General features: G+C 42.1%; 1 protein-coding gene across 9 annotated transcripts in view; it reads right to left on the bottom strand.

The window, feature by feature from the left end:
- Positions 1-22,368, bottom strand: part of SATB2 (SATB homeobox 2) — a 168,131-nt gene that overhangs the window by 44,401 nt on the left and 101,362 nt on the right. For 8 of the 9 annotated variants that reach the window (XR_002104479.1, XM_019553944.1, XM_019553945.1 and 5 more), the window contains 2 exons: positions 4,762-4,974; positions 456-611 (listed from right to left, as the gene is read on the bottom strand). Coding sequence is in view for 8 of the 9 variants with exons in the window: in XM_019553944.1 (XP_019409489.1) it covers positions 456-611; positions 4,762-4,974 (369 nt within the window). In the remaining variant the exon portion in view is untranslated. The remainder of the gene's footprint in view (positions 1-455; positions 612-4,761; positions 4,975-22,368) is intronic. The other variant, XM_019553941.1, reaches the window with a different exon arrangement.

Genomic DNA, 22,368 nt, shown 5'->3' with positions numbered 1-22,368 from the left:
TATAAGGCAATACTTTACAGAGTATATATAGCATGCAAAAGAGAAACACCTGCCCGACCTGCCATTTCCTTTCAGTTTTCCAGAATGAATTATTTAAGAAAACAAATAATTTACCTGCCAAATGAGGATGCCAACATTTTGGAGGGTCCTTGTCCTACTACCAGAAAGCTTAGGTTACATATCACAGTTGGAAAAGGTGTGTGTGTGCACCTCAGAGAGAGGGCCCATTAGATACAATGTATATAAATATATATTAAACTGGATTGAGAGCAGATCCCTTTTCCATCCTATTTTAAAAGGAAAAGGAAACCATTCAGGAGGTTAAGCCAAACCACGACAGGTTCCCCAGAGATGATTATTTTTATTATTGTAGGAACAGATGTATTTTTATTGGTAGGAGGAAGAGATGGGTCTAATTCCAGCCCCAGAATTTGCTCCTTTAAAAAACCACTCACCTGACTTTTATTGGCAGCCACTTTGGCAAACAGGGCCTGAGACACCTTGGCCCTTTTCATCTCCTGTTGGATCTCATCATAAATGGCAGCTGTGATGTTGACGTTGGCGCCTTCCACCTTAATGGGGAGGTCTGTTGTTGGTGTCGAGGTTTTGGCCTACCAAGAGACCATGAAAATAATAATTAAAAAAGTGCTGCTTTCAGCCCAGCCATCTGTGCAGAAATTATCAAAGGATTTCAGTCAGCTGATGCCAAACTGCATTAGCTACAGAGGGACACTTCCTGTCCATTATTCTAATCAGGTTAATTGTGATTGGAAATAATTGCAGTGCATTCCTATAGGACATACAGGGCCCTGTCAACCCTCTCTCTCTTTTTCTCTCTCCTCTCTCTCAGCATGTTTATTGAACAGCTCAAAGACAGGCTAGGTAACTGGAGCCCTTAGCTGCAGGCAGTCACCTAAGTTTGTGCTGCTGGCCAGCAACTGCAGCATATCTATGGATCTGTGCCTTTTTTCCTTCTAAAAATGGCATACCTTGGAGGAAGAGCCAATTCTCCCAGAAAAAATGAGTAAATGGGTAGAGGTCTCTAAATAATAAATTATTACTCAATTTAATGCACTCCCTCAAGTCTTCCTCATCCTTTATTAAAGCTATATGTATGTCATTTGAGTATGTATGGTTTCCCATCATTATCATCATTATGCTAGCCAGACAGTCACCTAATTTCACCTAGGAAATCAGTGGAAATGAAAAAAAAAATCATTTCATAAAGCCAGGCTTTGACATGCCTTTGATGTGCCGCCTCAGTCTCCTAAACTCATATTGTGATTTTGTGTATTCCACTGCACTCCTTTTAATTTAATGATTTCCCATCAGGTTCTGTGACAAATGAAGGACAACAACAGAGGATGCCAGCACTTTCCCAGGCTGTGCTAACCCTAAAGGTTTGTAGCTATGCAATCCAGCAGACTGCTATTTTTTTTTTTTATTTTAAGCACCCCACAGCAGCACTAAGACTTTATTGATGAGTCACCAGCTGAGAGCTATGTCTCCTTTCACTGGTGATTTTACCATAGGATGCTTGGTAACCTGTCAGCCCTTCAGAATGCCACATTCCCTTTACCTACCTGAAGCTAAACAGCAGATATTAAAGCTGATCTAAATTGGGCTTTACCTCTAAAACTGCTCACTCAGAAATGCCTGCACCAGGTTGGAGAAGATCCTTAAAGAAAAGACGAACATCACAAGCATAAATTGTGATGGCACAAAGGGCTCAAGAAAGGAGCGGGCATGAGTAGCAGAGCTCAGGCAGCAGTACACATCCACACTTTCCCCAAAGCCTGCAAGTGTTCAGGCCTTGGGCTTTGGTATAGCCCACTGTACCTGGCATTCTCCAAGCCTAGATTTATTATAATAGGAGTTTGGCCCAGACTCACCTAAGGTGCCAATTCTTAGCTGGACAGCACTGACCAAATGCATCTGTGACACTAAGAGCTAAGAGCTTCCTCTCCCCTCTCTCTTCTCTTTTGCGATTCTCCTCCAATACCTCTTGCTCTGCTCTCCTCCTTTCCACAGAAATTTCATTAATGGCCCAATGAAGCCAGAGGTCTAGGACTCTCAATTATTCCAGTGGTCTTTGAGCAACAGTTTAAGTTCCCTGTACTGCTTTCCTGGAATGCCCTGCTTCTCCAAAGAGCACAGGCTGCCTTCTGGCCATCTGTATAGTATCCCCACCAGCCCCTTTGAATGGTACAGCCACATGCATGCCACCCCCTTCCCACCATCAAAGTACTTAGATCTTTTTGTTAGATTAATTTGGCACTGTCATTCTGGTCCTGCCTGATAACAGGTAATACCTTGGAAACACCTTCATCCCCTGTTCAGAGGTACCAATGGATGGGTAACATTCCAGCCCGTTATAGCTTGTGCTTGCTTTCCCTCCCGTGCTGCCCTCATGCTAGTATTTATAGCGGAATCAGTTGCTACCCTTACGTTTTACCCATCACGCTGAAAAATCATTCCCGGAAGTACTGCCTCAAGAGACTGGTATCTATGGAAACAATTTTTCAAAATGCCATTGAATCACTGTCTCTAGCACTGAAGCATAATTCCTGAAAGGACAGCATAATTCTTCCTATTTAGGAACCTTTGCTCTTTCCATAGTATATCACTGTGGTATTTAAATATCCCCTTTGAGAGAGAATACTTGTTGGAATCACTGCATGGGACATCAAGATGATACTGGCTTCACCCAAATTGATACAGTGCATATGGGAAGCAAAGTCTGGCTGATAAGTAGCCTCATTTTTAGAGGTGTCCAAATTGTCACAGCAGTTCCTACAGCATGGTTCTCAATTGGCAAGGTGCTGAAATGGTATTTAACTTGTGTATATCATGCTGTCCCTCTTAAGAGTGGAGAATTTCAACCACTGGGCACAAGAAGAGACGATTACTGAATAGATAAAGCTGTACAGTAAGGTAGTTGCTCAAGAACAAAACAAATATGTGAAAAAAACCCAAACCTCCTGAATTACTCAAGTCAAAATAACGTGAGAGTGGTCTGCTTTAAACTTTAATAATAATAACTTTAAGATTTTCCAGCACCACTTCGCTCACAAACTTCACTGTCTCTGCTTTACAGATGGGTACTGGGGCACAGAAGTGAAGTGATTTGGCCAACAGGTTGTGACACAGTACCCTGGCCTCCTAATTTCTACTGTCCACTGAGCCATATGTAAACCTGCCCAGAGAGCCAGATTCATTGCCCTCCACATTTAATACTAGGTGTGGAATTTAGTATGTTTCAATCTTATGTAAATGAGCTATGCCTTTGCATTCATAAATGCAAGAAACAGGATTTATTTAGGTGATATATTTTATTGGACCAACTGTATATTTGCAATAGAGTTAGAAAAGCTGTTAAATGTAAGACAGAAAAATGGAGAAGAGTGCTGCTATGCTGTGCTAAAACCCGCAGACAGAATAAATCCCCTTTTCATTACACAGTAACTAAGAAGATAAGGAGTTATGCCAACAACTTGGGTGTGCAACACAAAATTCAGTGTAAAATTTGTGTTGGCAGTGTATGCTACAATATTATCTTCAATTACAGAATTCCTTTATCTAATTCATAGGTATAAAGTGTATTAAAATACCAGGGTGCACCTGAACCACATCAATTATTTCTACTAAATAAAACCCTATCTTTATGACATTTTTCATGCAACTGGGTTGTAGCATGCAAGCTACAGATCTGCAATATAAATATACTCAGTAATATCAGAAGTACAGTTAACATATATGTACAACTCAGATGTTCTGCAGATGAGAAAATACTTAAGTCCCTAAATCAGGATGGTTAGTTATACACACCCACACACTAATGAAATTTAGAATCGAGTTAAATGCTGGAATTGAGCTGTCATGCCTCTGTAGTTAGAAATTTCAAACTAAAGATATGCAAATGACATGATATCAAAAGTAGCTTGCTTTAATCATAGTCTCCTTCCAAGTGCAGCTCCTTTTCAGAAGTGTGTATGTCTGCGATTGTTTTCAGCTGGGGAAAAAGGGAGAACACGCTGCTATGAGTGCCAACGTTCTGTTCTTCTAGTGGCAGATGAGTATCCTATACGGTAGTTAAGAAAGTGGGTGGTAACAGAGCACTAGCAGAAAATTACAGAAATGTGAAACTAGATCAATGAGATGATCCTTGGTGGTAAATAGTAAGAGATAATCATCCCTCTCAACACACCACCCACTTCAAATCTCTGTACTTTAAATGATTACAAATGTAAAACTCTAAAATGACTCTGATTTCCTAGGTAGAATGCTGAACAAATTTATTTTTAAGAGAATCTTATTCACTATGACCCACTGTCAGCCACATACTCATTCACCACAAATCACATGACATATGCAACACCCTCCCTCCCAGATCAACTCTTTTGTCTTATATTGGACAAAGCAGAGGCACTGACTACATAGAACAGGTTATAAACATGGTTGTCTCCACAATTCGTCATTTAGTATCCAAGCACTGGACATATATTATTAGCCTGTGTGTGCAGCCCATGCACATTCTTTCACATACTAACATACTTATAGTCTTTGTATATGACACTGATTAACATTAAAATTGCTATAGTGCCTTGCTATAATCCAATAAACACCTCTTTGCAGCAACTCCAAAGCCCCACAAAAGACATTTCTAAGACACAACTGGGTACTAGGAATACACTGAAAAGAACTCTCTCCAAGAACTACCTGCACGTCTTCAAACAACTAACAGACCCTGCCCCGTCTTACCTGGGGGGTTCTGGAGGAACTTGGGCTGCTGGCTGCAGAAGACACCATGCTCACATTGGAGTTCATACTCCTCTCTCTCTCATCCTGATATATACGATCCCGCTCTGAGTCAGGCAGGTTGAGGAAATTCTGCATTGCTCTCAAGTTTACCAGGAGGGACTGGGAGGCTGTCCTAGGGTCTTCTTCTTTACGCAGGATCTCTGACAGCAATCCCTGGTTCAAAAAATGTTTTAAAAAAAGCCAAGTCACGTGTTGTTGTATGTATTTAATTGGTGCAGCCAGCTGGGTTGCAATGCTGAGAACCTACATCAGACTCTTAAGGAATCTCCAGAGAGGATATTTTGTAGGAAAATGTTTGTATTTAGAGGCTGTCAGTTTTGGGGGAGAATGTCCTATTTGGGTACTGAAGTAACAATCTGAGTGCAGAGATTCTGGATAGGAACGTAGGAGCATGGGTAGAACAGCAAAACTGCAATTACCGCCAGGTGCCTCCTGCAAATATTTTAGGAGCTGTTAAGAGTGCTCTCCCCCTCTCTCTGCTTGAAGCTGGGAACACTTGGCAGTCCGTTTCATCTTTACAAATCTGCCAAGTTTGGTAAATTTAGTTCCGACATTTAAACAGTGCAGGAGGTTTATAAAGAAAAATGTTTGGCTGGGGTTTGTTTTTACAGTCCATTTACTTCAGTCTGGACAATTTTTTCTGATGGGTGAAAATGTAGCAAACCTGAAAGCTTTAGAAGGTATCTTCAGGAATTACATGAACCCTTTTTTTGCTCCATCTTTCAAAATACTAAGGGCCTCATAATACAAGTACTAATTAGCATGTGACATTCATCCACTTTTTAAGAAAAAAATCAGCATGTCAGCAGATGGCCAATACAGCAGAGGACACTAACGTAAACAGGATTTAGGCATAAGAAAGGATCAGTTAGCAAATTCTAACTCCAACAATGTGCCAAAGGTAACATAATTCTAAAACTTACTAGGCACCACTGGCTACCTGGAAGTAAATGTCACCATGCACATGCCCAAGTACTTCACTGGATCATGGTTTAAGACAACGATGTACCATGTATATTTATATCTGCTCACACTATCAGAATACACACAGAAGAGATGTGCCTAAACAATGTTTATCACAGAAACTCCCAAACTGTGGTCCACAGACTACTGCAGTCCACGACTACCTAGTCACATGTTCTCAACTGCCACATTACATGGGTGAGGGAAAAGACTAACTTTTTTCCCTTAGTTTATCTTGTCCTCTGCTGCAGCTGCCACAGGCATGGAACTAGATTACAAAAGGGAGAAGAGTAAGGCCAGGTGATCAGTGAGGAGAAGGTGTAAGAGCAAACAGATTTGTTGAGACAAACCCACAGTATAGAAGAGTTTGAAGAACCTCTGCTGTTACGGGAATGGCTCCGGTACTTGCTTCTATTACCCTCTGCAGTCAGAGAGGGTATCATGTACCTTGCATTTGCAATATTTCTAATTATTTATTTGGGGTATAATAATGCTTTCCAAGTTTTCCAGACTCACAAGCTGTGAAAAGGATTAACTGAAAGTGGGATGTCCCAAAGGAATAAGCATGAGGCTTAAATTTCAACTATTTATCATTCCCAAGTAGATATAATCAAGCCCAGTATCTTTCTTCCAGAAGGGATATAAAACTAAAAGGCAATGGTATAAGTTGGCCAAACTTTTCATTGTCAATCTGTTTCTAGGACACTTGATAAAAAAAAGTTTAGTTTTCAAAATATTGTGTTTTTGGGACTTCTTTCTATTGCCGTTTTCTTCTCCTCCCCAACCTCAGGCATATTTGGGGAGGTGCAGGGCAGGGAAGAGGAAGGATTTACTTGGAATAGAACCATACTCCAGAACAGCTCTCACCACTCTCTCCTTTCTTCCTCTCAGCCTGCCTGAAATTATGGTCTAATTTTAAAGGGTAAACCAGAAAAATATGCACAAGTAGGCCAGCAGCTACTTTTAAGTATAGTCACTGACTATATATGATAATCAGATATTTGCATGTGTAAATGACTAGCTTAGGGATGCAAAGTTACTAGATTCATGCAAGCAATGGTGGTAACCTCATACCAACTGAGACTACCATAACTGAGTGGAACATTTGACTGGAAATTGCTATAGGAGGGCTCAGCCAATCTCAGAAAATGAAAGTATGAGCACCTTGGTAGCTCATGGAGACCTGAACAGCAAGGCCAATAATGAGATATAAACTCAGGAAGAAATCCCAATTCTTTTTGAGATTGAAGAGACTGGTAAACCAAGTCAAATAGATAGCCAAGTGACAGAAAATACAACAACAACAACAACAACAACAACAACAACATCTTGAGAGTAAGATTACACTAATATAATTTTAAGCTACCAAAATATATACAAACTAACCAGCAAGCAACATTAAAAAAAAAAAAAGTGATACTAAATAATCTGTTCAGCCTTTTTGTCACCTGCAACAAATTAGGCTTTCAATATGCAAAACATCTTCCTTCCAGAAAAACAAATGATCATGATTTCATTTAATTGTAATTTAATGAGGCATAATTTATTTTTTAAAGTGATATACACCAGGTGTGTGGTAAAGAAGCTGGCCCAGCCAGACAAACCCTACTGTTTCTATTTTTGAGAAAAGCCTAAAGCTAGCCAGAGACTGTTTTCATTTCTGCAAATTATAGTTCTGCTGGAAGGGGCTAGAGAGGGAAACCCACAGCATTCATACATTTGTTATAAAATTCCATTGGCCAAATTAGCTCATTCCAACATGCATACATTTCCCATATTAAAGAAATTGGCAGTTTGCAGAGTAACTAGCTGTGCAAACTCTAAAGGACTCTGAATGCCTGCATGGTCTTTTAAACTGAACTTGAGTGAACAAAATTAAATAGAATTATTAAGACACTTTTTTTTGGAAGTGGACACTTTGAGAGGAACGTTGCTTCTTTTCCCATCATAATGCATTGTTTTTAAACGATTTTAAGTTGGTGAGAAGTTAAAACAAACTTAATACTTAACACAGATTCTATCACAAACAGTGGTGCATCCACCCTGAAACTAAGTATCATACATGCGCACAGCTTGGTTTACATTTGGAACTTATACCAGGCTCTGTATTTTTTTTAATTATATGTTGCATTGATAATTGACTTAAAAATAAACACAGAGGTGGAAAAAGCAGCATGTTTCCAGTCCAAATATAAAACTTTGAAGCTATTTAGAGTTGGAATAATTCTGACCGTCTTTTCAAGTTCGTTGAAAACTAGTTCTCACTGCTATAAAATTTGCCATCAAAAAGCAATCCTGTTAGAATGTATTTCTTTAGTTTTCATTTTTTGTGCAACTTTTATGAAGCCTTGTTTGTAATTTTATTTTATTTTTATTATCTAAAGTATCACCATGCCAAATGATCAAAACTGTGAAACAAAGCCTTGGAACTGACTGCAGACAAACAATCCTCTAAGCTTCCATACTGCTCCTAAGAAATGATGTGCAATCTTGCCAGGGAACTAAGCATGTTGCACCATCTTGGGGAAATATGCCCTTTATGAAGGGCCAGATTCCAGAGAGAAAAGGGCCAGAAGCCAAAGGGAGGGGGGCATGCAGAACCCAGCTGCGGTCCCCCATGAGCAGTGGGGATAGAGGGAGGAATAACCCCCACTCCCTGCCTCCCTCTGCCTCAGGGGCCATGCCGGCCGGCATTTGGCCATGCTCCAGCTCCGCCACCGCAGCAGTGAGGGAGGAGTGCCCCATGAACCCCGGCTTGGGTCTGTTCTGGTGGGACAGGGAAGGGGGAATTAAATCCCGTCCCTGGCCAGTTCACTCCAAGCTACTGCTGGTGCGCCCTTCCCCGCCTCCCCCCTCCAGAGCAGCCAACAGAGAAATGCAGGTCTGAGCTGGTGGGAGAGGGGAGGGAGCGGGGCGGGGAATAAACCTTTTCCCTGTTCCCTTTTGGGGCCAGCATCTGCCCAGGCCCTGGCTCCTGCCTGTCCTTGCTCCAGCTAGGGAGCAGGGCCAGCCCTGGAACAAAGAGCACAGCCCAGCCCAGACAGCATGCTGGGATGCTGGGGGACTCGGATTGAACTTAAACTAGGAAGGGGTCCGGGACGGAAGTTGCATAAGCCGGTTTGAGCTCAATCAGTTAAGTCTGATACTACATTTAACCAGGTTCATCTCAAACCAGTTTCAGAGATTTTGAAACTGGTTTACGTGCACTGAACTTATGTTCTGTTACAGGTTTAAACCAGTTTCTGATCACTTAAACTGGTTTATGTGTAACTTCCATCCCTAGCTTAGGAGTCTTCCCTTTATCTCCCCTTAAGGATCTGTAACTGATGTAATGTAAAAGATATGGATGGAAAAAATAGCTCTTTTGTCTGTTTTTGTTATTTTAACTATTTCATACGTAGTTTGCAAATGAATCTACATTTTAAAGGAAATCTATGCCTAGATCTGTAAGGGTCTGTAAGGATAAGAAGTACATGTTAGTGTAGACTCAAGACAATCAACTCATTTTTCTTTTTCAGTATAACCTGGAAGAAGACATGGTTTTGACACAGATTGAACAAATCTAAACTGTTGTCCACAACTTGAGTCATTGAAGAGGGGGCTTTAAAACTGCAGATTTTTTTTTTTTTTGCTCCATTCTTCTCTTATTTGTGCATTTCCTGGTAGTAGCCAAGAGCAGCCATGAATATACTGAAATACCAGAAAAACTTGTTCTTTTGGCAATGCAAGCCTAGTCAGATAGGTACAATACCTGGAAGTCTCAGGAGAATGCCTGTCCTACTTCTAAATATTCTGGATAAGATTCAAATAAGTATCAGAACATTTGGGTGCTTATTCAGACTCGATCTCTAAATCTCAAGGATTAGTGATGGAAACACTTCCACACGCAGTGTGGCAAGGACTTGTTTCACCATAGAAACCTGGCGCAGAGATGCACCACTCCCATTTTTGTGAATGCTGACTATCTACTCATTCTTCGTGGGCTATACAGCATTTTTTACCCCAAGTGTAAAATCTAGCTTTGCCAGGCTAAAATGATAGTTTACATCTAAAATCCACTACTACCTGCAATCAAAAGATAAAAAAAGGCTTGCCATAAAATGCACTTTACTTCAAAGCCTGTAACTTCTCCGAAAACATTTTTCTCAGCTGTTAAGTTTAGAAAGGAATTCCACATACTGTATACTTCATCATGTCAGGACAGGTCTTTGTCATGACATTTCTCCTTAAGTCTTTGCCCCAGATCCCAACAGAAATGCTACAGTACTGTCAAAAGACAATTATCTAGGGTGTGATACAAATGGCAAAAAAACACAACCAAAACTTTCAAATATTTTTCTCTTTTGGTTTGTTAAAAAAGAAAATTCTATTCCTAGCATAAACACATTCAACAATGACAAAAATAAATGTGCTGTACTGACAACAGTTTAATGGATTTTGGGGATTCTTAGGACCAGAGCTCACTTTTAAAATTTTCCTTATATTCCTTTTTGTATCCCTTTCAAGTCCCACCTGGGTTTTTAAGACAAAAGCTAGACTCTCTGAGTAATATCTATCCTGGTAGTATTTCTGGTTCAGATTTGCAGACCAAAGACTGACTTAATTGCTTAATCACTGGACATTGTGAACATTTACCTAAAGCAAGGTTGTCCATCTTCTTAGGGGCCAGGGGCCACACCAACAGGAGCCACTGCCACCCTCACAACCCCAGCTGCAAGCTCCCCTGGCACTGCATGCACAGGTAGCCCCTTCCTCCTCCCCACCCCCATTGCTATATGGCACATGTGGGAGACAGAGATGGTAGACCCCTCTCCCTTCCTCCTTTCCCCTACAACCACACACTTCAACAGCTTCAGGTTCCCGAGCTGCACTGATCCATGCTGCCCTGCCCTGTTCCACCCTGTGGGGCAGAGGTAGGGAGTGAAAGCCAGGGGTAGGGGAGAGGTGACCTGGAGACCCTGGCTGCAGAAGGAGCTGGAGTGAGGAGGGGAACAATGGCCGGAGGGAGCCAGGGGGTTCAGATTAAACACTCAGCTCACCAGTTGTATAGCACTGACCTAAACCAAACAGCCTTTCATAGTTGAGACTGTGCATTGTTATAGTTGCATCCCGAGACTTGGATGACTCTCCCGTTTTCAATGTAGCACATTCTGAACTAATACTACTGTAAATCCAGATTAATTTCTGTACCTTCACGAGAGTCACTCTAGATTTATACTGGCAGGAGTGGGAGCAGAGCTGTACCCTTAACCTACCCAAACAGAGGAATCTCTCTCATCCATTTTTTTTGTTTTTTAATGTTACTACTGATTCCTAGATTTGCTGCCTAGTGCAAGCCTCCTCCTTAAAACTCATTTAACAAATTCTAAAAATACATACATCTCAGGAGATATCTGCTTAGGCATGAAGCACCGCCATTTAGTGGCTGATTTGAATAAAATGTATACAGGGTGCAACAATCACAATTTGATTTTTATTATTAAAAATGAAGTATTTAAGTCCTCAAAGAAAATGCTGTTATTGCATTAGTTTAATAAAGCCTCCTTTTTATTACAGTATCTCTTTTTATTAGGGAAGACAGCATGCTTATGGATCTCCATGTGGGAGTTGGGAGAAAAGGAGGCAGAGAAAGGCTGAACACCTGCAATTGCAGTGTACTGCCATTTATATGACATGCATGTCAAGCTTTAATAGAGGAATAAGCCAGGAAGTGAGCAAGATGCACAGAACATGCTTAGTATATCTATGGATTTGTCTGCAAGAATTCTGGTGTATCAGCTGAGCAGTCAGCAGCAGCAGCACATTCTGAAAGTCTGACTCACATACTACTGAAGATCTTCTCGTTCAGGCTATTGAATACAATTAAGTTAATTGAAACTGAAATTTTGGGCAGTGCAAAAACCCACTGTTGAGACAAATATCCTATGTACCAAAAATCTGCAATTTATTAAATTAAGCACTTCCCTTACAGACTGCCTTCTTTCCTGTGCATACAACAAAACTCTGCTCGTGTCACATTACACCCAAGAATAAAACAAGTAGGCGGCATGAAAAGGTTTCAAGTAATAAGAGAGAGTTGTCTTTGCAAAAAACAAAAACAGGCACTGCCTAATTGAAAGTCTATGTATGATGATGCAAACACCATAGAAATGAATGTCATGTAGTATGAATGTCTAGCTAGATACCAACCAGAGAACTAAATCTTGCTTGCCTTATTCCCACTTAAGTCAATGGGAAGACAGTTGCTAAAGGAATGTTGACCAGGATTTGGCTTGCAGTCCATTATATGGGGAAGAGTTATTTTGATAAAATATATTCCAAATCAGAGGAAGTCTGTTCTGGGGCCTTATTCTGCTTCAAAGGGAATGTTGCCATTAAAAGCAGAATTAGACTATGGTAAAGCTTCCCCCTTTCTTTACAAGAGCATTTGCATTTTAAAAACATTGATATTTACTTAAATGTAAGGCAAACCTGAATATGACTCCTCAATAATTAGATTCAATATACATAAAATTAATAAATTTGTTATAATTTTCTAGGTATAGAATCTAATTTTTGGAGGCTGACTTTGAATTTGTCAACCTCCCACTGCTACAGAAGGGATTATAAATTTTGGGGAGGGGGCCAGTTAGCCCCTTGCCTTCTGTACCCCAAACTTTTTCCCCTTACAGTTCCTCCTCCTTTACTGTCAGACCTTACTCTCCTTGACTATATGAAAGAGATGGGCAAATCTGAAAACACTGACTTTGAAATAAACATGCTTGTAGTACTTTAATCAACAAAAAAATTGTTACATTTTACCTTTTTTAAAACTACTGCACGTTTTAGCACAGGTAACCCATAAACATACTTTTAAGCAGCACTTCTGTGCATGATGTCAATCTAAAACCAAAAGGCTCATGAACATGAGTCGCCAATGCAAGGAAGCAGTCAGTAAGGCTAATCACACCTTGTCGTGCATACACAGATGCATCACAAACAGGTCCAGAGAGGTGATCTTTCCTCTCTATGCAACATTGGTCAGGCTGCAGTTGGAGTACTGTGTCCTGTTCTGGGCAGTGCACTTCAAGAGTAATGTGGCTAGCATAGAGAGGGTCCAGAGGAGGGACATTTGCATGGTCAAGGGGCAGCAGGGCAGGCCCTACGAAGAGAGACTCAGGGGCCTGAACCTATTCAGTCTCCACAAGAGAAGGCTGAGAGGAGATCTGGTGGCCATTTACAAACTCACTGGGGGGGCCCAGAAAAAATCGGGCAAGACTTTGTTCACCCGGGCACCACCAGGGGTTACTAGGAATAATGGCCACAAATTGTTAGAAAGAAGGTTCAGGCTGGACATCAGGAAGCATTACTTCATGGTTAGGGCTGCCAGGCTCTGGAATGGACTCACAAGGGAGGTGATGCTCTCTCCTACCTTGGCAGTCTTCAAGAGGAGGCTGGATAGATATTTGGCTGGGGTGTTATAACCCCAGCACTCGTTCCTGCCCGGGGTAGGGGGTCAGACCTGATGATCTGTTTAGGTCCCTTCTGACCCTAAGCACTATGATACTATGGCTCATGATTTACCACACCGTTCACTGGGCTGGGCCCCAGCAGAGTCAACAGCATTTTAAGCCATCCCCACCAGAAAAGATCTATATATTAATTAGCTCCTCCACTTATGACTGGAACTGGGTGTTCTTCTCATGAGTCCCAGATGAGGTGCAGGGTCCCACTTCACCTCATGGAGGGGAGGGCCCCACTAATCATACGCTGTTTGGAGCCCTATTTGTTGATGTTTGCCAGACATTTAACCCTGGTGAAGAAACAGGAATCATTGGAAATGGGAAAGAAAGGTAAATCTCAGCTGTGAGAATGAAGAGGAAGTCCAAATGTATTCAATGGAGTGGCTCACCATGACTTTAAAGAGAGTCAGCATTGAGGGGGACTGTATGAAATGGGCACTACCATATATTTTATTCAGATGGGCTGCAGTAATCTATCCTCATAGTAGTGTCCCAGCTGTATGAGAAGGTGGTAAAGAAGACCCTGTACAAGAAGAAATGGACTGGGGGCAGGGGGATGCCAGACCTGTTCCTGTGGGCATGGTACATGGGCCAGATCTGCAAGCTAGTGACTGGTACTGCCCGTCTCGCCCAGTATTTTGCAGGTCACCTCCTGAGACTGTGAGGGGTGTACACACCAACTGTGAAGCATGGAACACCCCTGGTTCTACAGGGTCCTGAATGAGTTCCAGAGTAAGTACAGGCTACAGAATGAAAGCCCAGTGACTATGTCCAACCACAGGAAGATACAGAAGGTGGTCAGAGCCACAGACAGATTATCAACTGCAGAGTGGCTCCCCAAAGACAACTGCCAGGCCATCTGGAACCAGATCTTCTACAAGGACCTATGAAAGGACCACAGAGACTTGGACTGGCTAACAGCTCACCACGTACACCAAGCGAGGGCATGGAGACAGAGGGGCATGGGACTCGACCCAGCTGACCCAGGGAAATCTGACAAGTCGCAAGAGAAATCATCCTATGGCTCTGTCCATACACCAAGGAGGTGTGGAAAAAAGTAAACCAGCTCTGCAAAGAGGTGACAGGAGTCAAGCTGATGATGAGGGAGGCAGCGCTGTAGGGACACCTGACTAAACATCAAGGTTCCCCAACAACCCGCTTCGGCCAATTCATGTCCTGTGTCAAGAGCACACTGTGGAAGTGCAAGAACCTCCTGATGTACAGACATAGAGAACTTGAGGAAACAGACTGTGTTAAAATGTTTCTGTGTGAACTCCAGTCCTACTACCGGAAATCGGTGGGAGAGGATGGAGAAGATACAGCCAACTCCACCTGGCAAAGAGACACTTGGCACAGGCTCTTTAAAGACCCCCAAAAGGGAGAGTGGACAGGGAGAACTAAGGACAGTGACACAACCGGACCTGGACACAGCGACGATGACAGCAAAAGAAACAGCAACAGTGACAGTGACAATGATAGTGAATAAACTGAGAATGTAAACCCCCAGATCGGGGCTAGGACTAAGAAACTGCAATTGGGTTAGGGAAAGGACTGTGGACAGGTGGGCAGCAGCATGGGTACGTTAATTATAATGGGTGCGTGGGTTTGAAATATGGTTTAAGGTGTGCGAAGAAAAGCTTATGCTAGATGCTCTGTGTGTGTGTGTGATATATGTATATATATAAACACACACACACACACACAGAGCATCTAGCATAAGCTTTTATAAATACATATATGGGGGGGGTGAAATATATTTTTTCCAAAAAAAAAAAAAATCTGTATGTATGCCCAATATGGACCATATGTTTTATAGTCATGCTCAGGGTTAGCTGCAAGTTCATAGTTGGTTTTTGTTACTGAGCACACACTACTTTTGGCAGCAGTTTAATGATAAACAATATGTATTTAATAAGTTTTCCTTGTATGCAAGATGAGATTTTTTTCCCTCCATGCTGATTGGGGGGCAGAACCTCATCTTATATTTGAGTAAACACATTAAGTGAAAAGTTCTTTACTAATTTTTTAGGTGTTTTATAGCAGTCATCGTTGTAGGAGCTTAACACTTGCCAAACAAAAATTATTTATTTTTCATGCTTGTGAGGAAGGGAAATACCACCTTCATTTTAAACTTAGCAAACCAAAGTGAAGAGACTCAGGCCTGCCTTAGGTCTGTGGTAACATCAGGAATTAAACTCATGTTTTCCCAAATCTTAGTCCAATAACTACCTTCCACTATCCACAACAGACTTCACTGGAAGAAGCTGGCACTTCTCATTTTATTTAAATCACAGTGTTTCACTGTGTCCATTAATTTTATATATGGTAGAGTTGGTAGAGCACTGGCTTCAAAGCTTCATACTGGAAAACTGATTATTCTCATTCATAGCTTTAAAAAAAAAGGAAAGGAAAAAAAAGCTGTGGGAGGAGGTTGTTCCTTAGGATGAGTCATAAACAGTCTTCTCCACATTGAACATGCTTTTTTTTTTTTTGCCAGTTCTCTTTGTATCTGGCACCATGACTGTTTCATTCAAAAAAGCCTCAGGTTCACAGATATTCCCAGTTTCTGCGGCTGTTCAGTGAAACAAGCACTGGCCAGTTGCCCAAAAATTTTACTAGTTCTGGCTACTGTGTCAAAACATTGGCAAAAAAAATGCATTTTTTTTTGGTGGGGGGGGAGGGGGGTTTGTTTTTTTAAGATACAAACAGAAAATATTATTTCAGTGTAGAGGCTTTTCAGTCCATTACGGTCCCCATAGCAAGCAAAATAGCAGTTCACTGGTTTAGCAATTCAGCCTGCTGGATCCCATCACACAGAACTGATCCTCTGTCCAGGATCTATATTAATAGTACTGTGGTTTCTCCATTCTACTGATGGTGCAAAGCAGGGGATACTCACAGTGGGAAAAGGGGCAGTATGGAAAAAGGTGTTCATCTTGCTTATGTTGCTCAAAACTGCCTATTGTTAGGCATGTTAAGAACTTCCTCAGGGAGGGAGTACCAACACATAGGGATCATTACAACAATGACAAATTGTTCGGAAACTTTCCAGAGAAGGCAAGGAAAATTCATCTGCTCACAAGGATATGTGTTTCCTTTAAAATGATCTCTTTCAGAAATGGTTACACCTGCTGCTCTAGTACATTTCCAAATGCATTATACCCTTTGACAAGCAAGTTTTGGTTAACCTAGGATTTACATACCACATTTACAGAAATAACAGACTGAGTGAATCTGCATAAGAATGTAACCGGGGTTGAAGGAAAAGATGCAAGGAACTCTGCCATGAGGGCCACCAGAATCTGAGTCTATACGATCCTCACCTACATAGTATGAAGTCATGGTATCGCTGGCAGCGTTCTTCACCTCTCACAGGCACTGGTCAAGCATAGCCATGCCCCCTCACACAGGGCAATCTCAGGCTAGTACTATAGAATGCTCACCCTCTTTAAGGGGTACAGTAAGTCACCACTCCTATCTTTCTTTCTTAAGACTTTTCTATACCTGAAAAGTTTTTACTGATGAAGGCTGAGTGTAAATTTAAACTGAGATGGCTATTCTGAATAACTGTATGCGGACAAACTTACTCTAAAATAGGAGTGTCTTCCTATTTTAGCTTAATCTATAAAACAGATATTCTAGAATAAACCAATGTATAGACAAGCTCTTGATGGTCTCAATAATACCCATCACCACACTCCTTGAAAAGGGCTTTCTAGCAATGCCTTTGCTTCAGTCTTTATAAGGCTATGGTTTAAAAAAATGCATACAACATATCTCCAATTTAAGTGCATGATCTACATCTGGTCTGCATTCTGCAATTATATTCATTTGTGCCATCTAACCTAACATACATTTGAATGAAGGTCTCTAGGAAATGAAAAAAGAATTTGTACCCTTTATCAATCTTTTATTTTCCAAAGGATTTTTATTTCAAATCAACAGAAAAACTTCTGAAATTCTGAAGTCTTTTAAGGTGAAGACTTCCACAAATGCCTAGTCTGAAAGTAACATATTTTGGTTACATAAAATTTGCACTTATAAATAAGGTTTCCCTACTTTAAAACAAATATAGTTGGGATGACTGTTTGGCTTGTGAGTTGTTGAGGAGCTTCTTAGTACCTTTGTTGCAAATTAATATTTCTGTATATGCAAGCTCCTAAATTGTAAAACTCCATGGGCCAAACTAGAATCTAGACTGTAACAGGGAACCCTAGTCCTGTTACTAGAAAGTAGGGTGGTCCCTTTAAGGCTGGAATCTTCAGGACACCTCCTGCTGGCAAATCAGGGGTTAAAAGCTGAGCCCTGCTGGCTGGTCTGCTGACAGGGCATTGGGTGACCAGAGGGCTCAGGCCAGGACTACATAAACCCTAGTCTGAGCTGGCCAGGAGAGCCCAGGTTGTAGAGAGGGTAGACTCCTAAGAACTTCCAGTGAAGCTGTAGCAGCTCTATGCAGAGAGGCAGAGACCCTGGAACCATGAGCAGGCAGACTGTCTTCTTTATATTTATGTTTGTTATAGCTCAAGGTCTTACTATTTGTGTTCTATTTTACCCTGGTGGTTTGTGGTTGAGGCTATAGGGAAGGTGGAGGCCTCATTAGTGCCCACAGGGCCAGAGAGCCCTGTGCCATAGCAGGTACAACTATCCACTCTGGGCTCTTTGCCCTGTAGTGAGGAGCTGATGACCCAATGTTGAGTCTGACCTAGTGGGCCTGGGCTGAGAGGCCTAGCTAGAGAACAAGGGACAAAGCTGGGGAAGGCTGAAGCCCCAACAAACCCAGCACCACAGGGGCGTAGTGTTAAGGGACTGGGGAGCCTGGTACCCTGGTATAAAGGGGCCAGGAACCCTGAGTGGATTGAAGAGCTAGGGCCCCCAAAGTCGGGTCCTAGCCAGTAGGACTAGACTGGTAGGCCCAGCCAGAGTTAAAGAAGGTGGAGGCCGAAGAGGCTGAAGCCCAAACTAAGGGATTTCATACATACAACACCTGCAAGACATGGGGGCACAATAAGGAGAGGTTGGAGCATGCCAATAAACCTGAAGGCAGAGGCTCCTCACCACCAAGTGTTCGTGAGCCGAGACTGTACCTGCGAAGCCCTGGGGCAGCCTCCCCTTCAAGCACAGGCAACTGGTAGAGGGAGCACGGGGGTCCTGTGCCCCCCCCCACCCCCAACAGGGCCATCCCCACCACCAACACTACCACTGGCTTCTGTGGGTGCTCACCAGCCCCATCCCCACTGCCGACACCAACACCAGCTTCTGCAGGTGACCCCGCAGACTCGAAAGACATCAGTCACCCATGCCTTCAAGAACCAAAGAAACACCAAGACGTGGCAGGGAAGGGAAGGGGGCGGGCTGTTCCCAGCAGAAAAATCAAGTATAAAGAGACTTGGGGGCACCTCCCAGGTATGTCCAAAGGCTGCTGGGGATGGCATCCTGTTATAGAGACTTTCCGTTAGCGAGCAGTTGCTCACTGCTAGAGTCAAATTGAACTCAACAGCACTAGTCCTGTAACCGACAGACAGTGGGCTCATCTAGATGACATGCTATGTCTCAGTAGCAACAAGCTATGTCACCATAGCATCACCAGGCATGAACCATGATGCCAGTGCTACTACGCAGTAGCTGCTAAAAACAGCCATGTGGCATTGGGACGGCACAGTAATGCCAATTACTGAGCAGTCATTTAGTACTTGCTTAAAATGCACCACTGTTCTATAGCTGTGCCCACTGCCTGTTAGTTATACGACTAGTGCTGTTGAATTCAGTTAGGGTCTTACAGTGAGAAACTACTCACTAGTGGAAAGTCTGGGTTCTCGTTTGGCCCATGGAGTTTAAGCAAGTACTAAATGACTGTGCAGTAACAAATATGCAGTCTGCTGCATGTGTAGACGCACCCAGTGAGACAAAGGAGTCTGCACATTCCTAATCCCTAAGCTTCAAGGCCATCAGAGCACAGGCAGACCTAAGCCAGAGATCCTAGTGAGCTGAGTGGAAGCACAAGTGTTTATTTCTGTATTAAACTTAGCCCCTATAACAAGCATAGCAGAATAGCAGGACTGGTGGAAGTGTTAACCGTTCCCTAGGAGAAGTTGCTGCTCCAAGCAGGAAGCTATTTAAGTATTTATAGTGTCCCCATATCTGCCATGCCTGAAAAAGTCACATATTTTACCTCAAGCTCATCCTGTGATGCACAGTAGTGCGTTTACCCCCATTTTACAAAAGGGGAGCCAAGGCACAGAAAGATTTAATGATTTGGTTATACAGGAATTGAACTTGGGTCTCCTGCAATACAGCCAGGTACCTAAACACAAAGCAATCCTTTTCTAAAGCCTGGATCCACTCTATACTTATTTCTCCTATTTGGCTATAGAAAAACTTGGTGGATATTCTGAAGAATGGAAAATGATAACTAAGCACAGAAGGGAGCTCATGATTTCTCGTATTTGTGTGTCCCTGAAACTTCCATTGATGTCTATATGAGCTAACATAAATGGATCCCAATGTCATAGCTTGTGACAGTAGTCATTTGATAAATGGTACTGACATAGGTCTTAAATGGTCAAGGCCTCACTATAGTCCATATCAGGGAACTACATCTGTCATTATGAGCTGAATACTGCTAGCAATCTTAGGAGAAAATGTGGTTGTATACAGTATAAGGGGCAAAACCTTTTCTCAGTGTGAGCACAAAGCACCTGATGTTGACTGGTTCAGAGGTAAAAACAAGAAAAATATGGTTATGCAGAAGTAGTATATATACTGAAGCTTAAGCAGGACCTTCCTACTTGTTCATGTTGCAGGCTCTAGTTCTGTCAATAAAATAACAATATTCTCTCTCTGGACCTCATAACACCATTCTGATTCTCTTGCTTACTGGAGAATAACCCTTAGAATGACACAGTAAGGTGGGTTCAAACTGCTAGTGAATTTCTCTAAAGATAAAATGAAAAGAAGGTTCAGCAATTAACTCAAAGAATTGCATAATAATTAGACCAAGTCATACTCTGAACATACTGGTTACACATTTCAAACTAAAATTACTAAGGATACAAATCGTTCACTTTAACTGAAAATGGTCCTTTTGAAGAGCAGCATATGGCAGAGACATATCTGCTCAGATATACATTACTAACCTCTTATCCAACCCCTTATTGCGTATTTGGTAAACTCTCATTGACTTCAGCAGGAGTTCTGTGCGCATGAAAAAGTGAAGAATTTGCTGTACAGATCTGTAGTGCAGATTGCAGAGGTGGTTTGCATGATATGCAGATGATACAGACATAGGCATAAAAAATACTGCCATCTTAAAAAAGCTCTGAACTTCAAAATTTTAGGGGAACCTTTACAAGTTAACAGATCATGAGAGTTTAGTAACTTTACCTTTGACTTCGTTTTCTGACCTTCCTACAAATGCACACACACGCACACATTTGTTCCAATGGATTTATCCTAGATTGGATCAAAGCTTCCTCTACTTCATTTAACATATCTGCTCATATGAAAGGTCTCAGGGGAGAAATAATGTTAGTAAAGGGTTTTTTAGCATCTGAGTATGTAGGTCACTGGACTTTAAAATAAATTAGAGAATAGTTTATCTATTAAACAACCTTCATAGTACATATTTTGTGAAGCTACACTTAATTGTAGGTTAATGTACAACACAACTGCCCTGTAGAAAGATTACACACTGGACCGTGATATGGTAACAAATGCAATTATTAGCTGGTGCGTACAAGGCTTCTAATGAACATAAAAAAATAGATAATGTATACCTTTAGTTTCTAAGGTCAAGATTTCTTGTAAAATTTAACAAATTTAACTGTAAGAAATGCCATTGCAGCAGCTCCGCACTGCCTTAAGACAACTTCTGGGGAATGACAGGAGGCAAGGAGAGATTTGAACATGACCTCGCTCTCTCACTTACTTTTTACAGCATTTGTTTCTACATTATGAGCTATTGGGAATGTCCATAGATTTGTCTTGTATGTGACTAAGACTGATTATAGCTAAACTCCTCTTACCCCCTATCCTGAAACAGACCTGCAACTAAAGGGAAAGTAATGACAGTACTAACATTTTTTTTATTTAAAACTAAGAGCAGAGGACAGTGAGTCACCAAAATACAAAATACAATCTAGAAATCCCTGTTTTAAACATGGGTCATATAGACATGATGCACTAAACCTAATGCCCAGTGGCATATTTTATACTAGAAGTCCTGTACTCTAATATAAGGCAAATGGTGAAATCAACCTTTTATGGATGCTAAAGACTCGCCTTTTTCAGGATAACTGTTAGGGCCCTTCTACACATAGCAGTATACACACACGTAGCAGGAGACATAACTGTAGGACTGTGAATCGGATCCCTTCACACCTTACTGCTGGTGCAGGGGGACTGATCCTGGGCTTCTCTGTACTGGCAAGAAGCAAGCTCCTATGGCTGGGAACCTCCTCAGTTGACAGAGGCTCCCAGCCATGGAGACACCCCATGCACCACCACAGCTGGGAGATTACATCAGCTGCTCAACACCCTCCCCCCAGGCTGGGAGCCCTGGCAGCTTGAAAGTCCCTGGCTCAGAGATGCATGTGGGGCCACCCTAGCTGGAAGCTCTGATCAGCTACAGTGATCAGAGGAAATTCTGTGGAATAATTTCGTCGCTTACTCCTCTTTTTCTCATGTCATTAATTGACTGAGCATGTGGCCAAGTGACCACTTAAAGTGTGATTAACTGGCCTCAAGTGTAATGTGTAGATGAGACCTCAGACTGAACAGTAGGTAATGTTAGCTTCCACCTTGTAAGTGTGAAATTTAGGTTTTCCTTATAATCTACAATATGCATAAGGCACAATTTTCATGGTGGAGCACAGCGGCCCTCCCACACATACACACCCCTTTGACTGGCCGAAGGGTCCAGAAGTCCCGCCCCTCCCCAGAGATTGATAGAGATCTGTCAATCTCTAGGGAAGGTCAGGACTTCTGGGGCCCTGTGTCCAGAGGCACCGGGGGGGAGGGGGGGGAAGGGGAAGGGGAGGCAGCACACAGAAATCTGCCTGCCTTTTCCTCCTGGTATGTTTCATGA

Source organism: Crocodylus porosus, unplaced genomic scaffold (assembly GCF_001723895.1).
Source record: "Crocodylus porosus isolate Cpor-Errol unplaced genomic scaffold, CroPor_comp1, whole genome shotgun sequence".
Lineage (NCBI taxonomy): Eukaryota > Metazoa > Chordata > Crocodylia > Crocodylidae > Crocodylus > Crocodylus porosus.
This window is presented reverse-complemented; position numbering and strand designations above follow the sequence as displayed.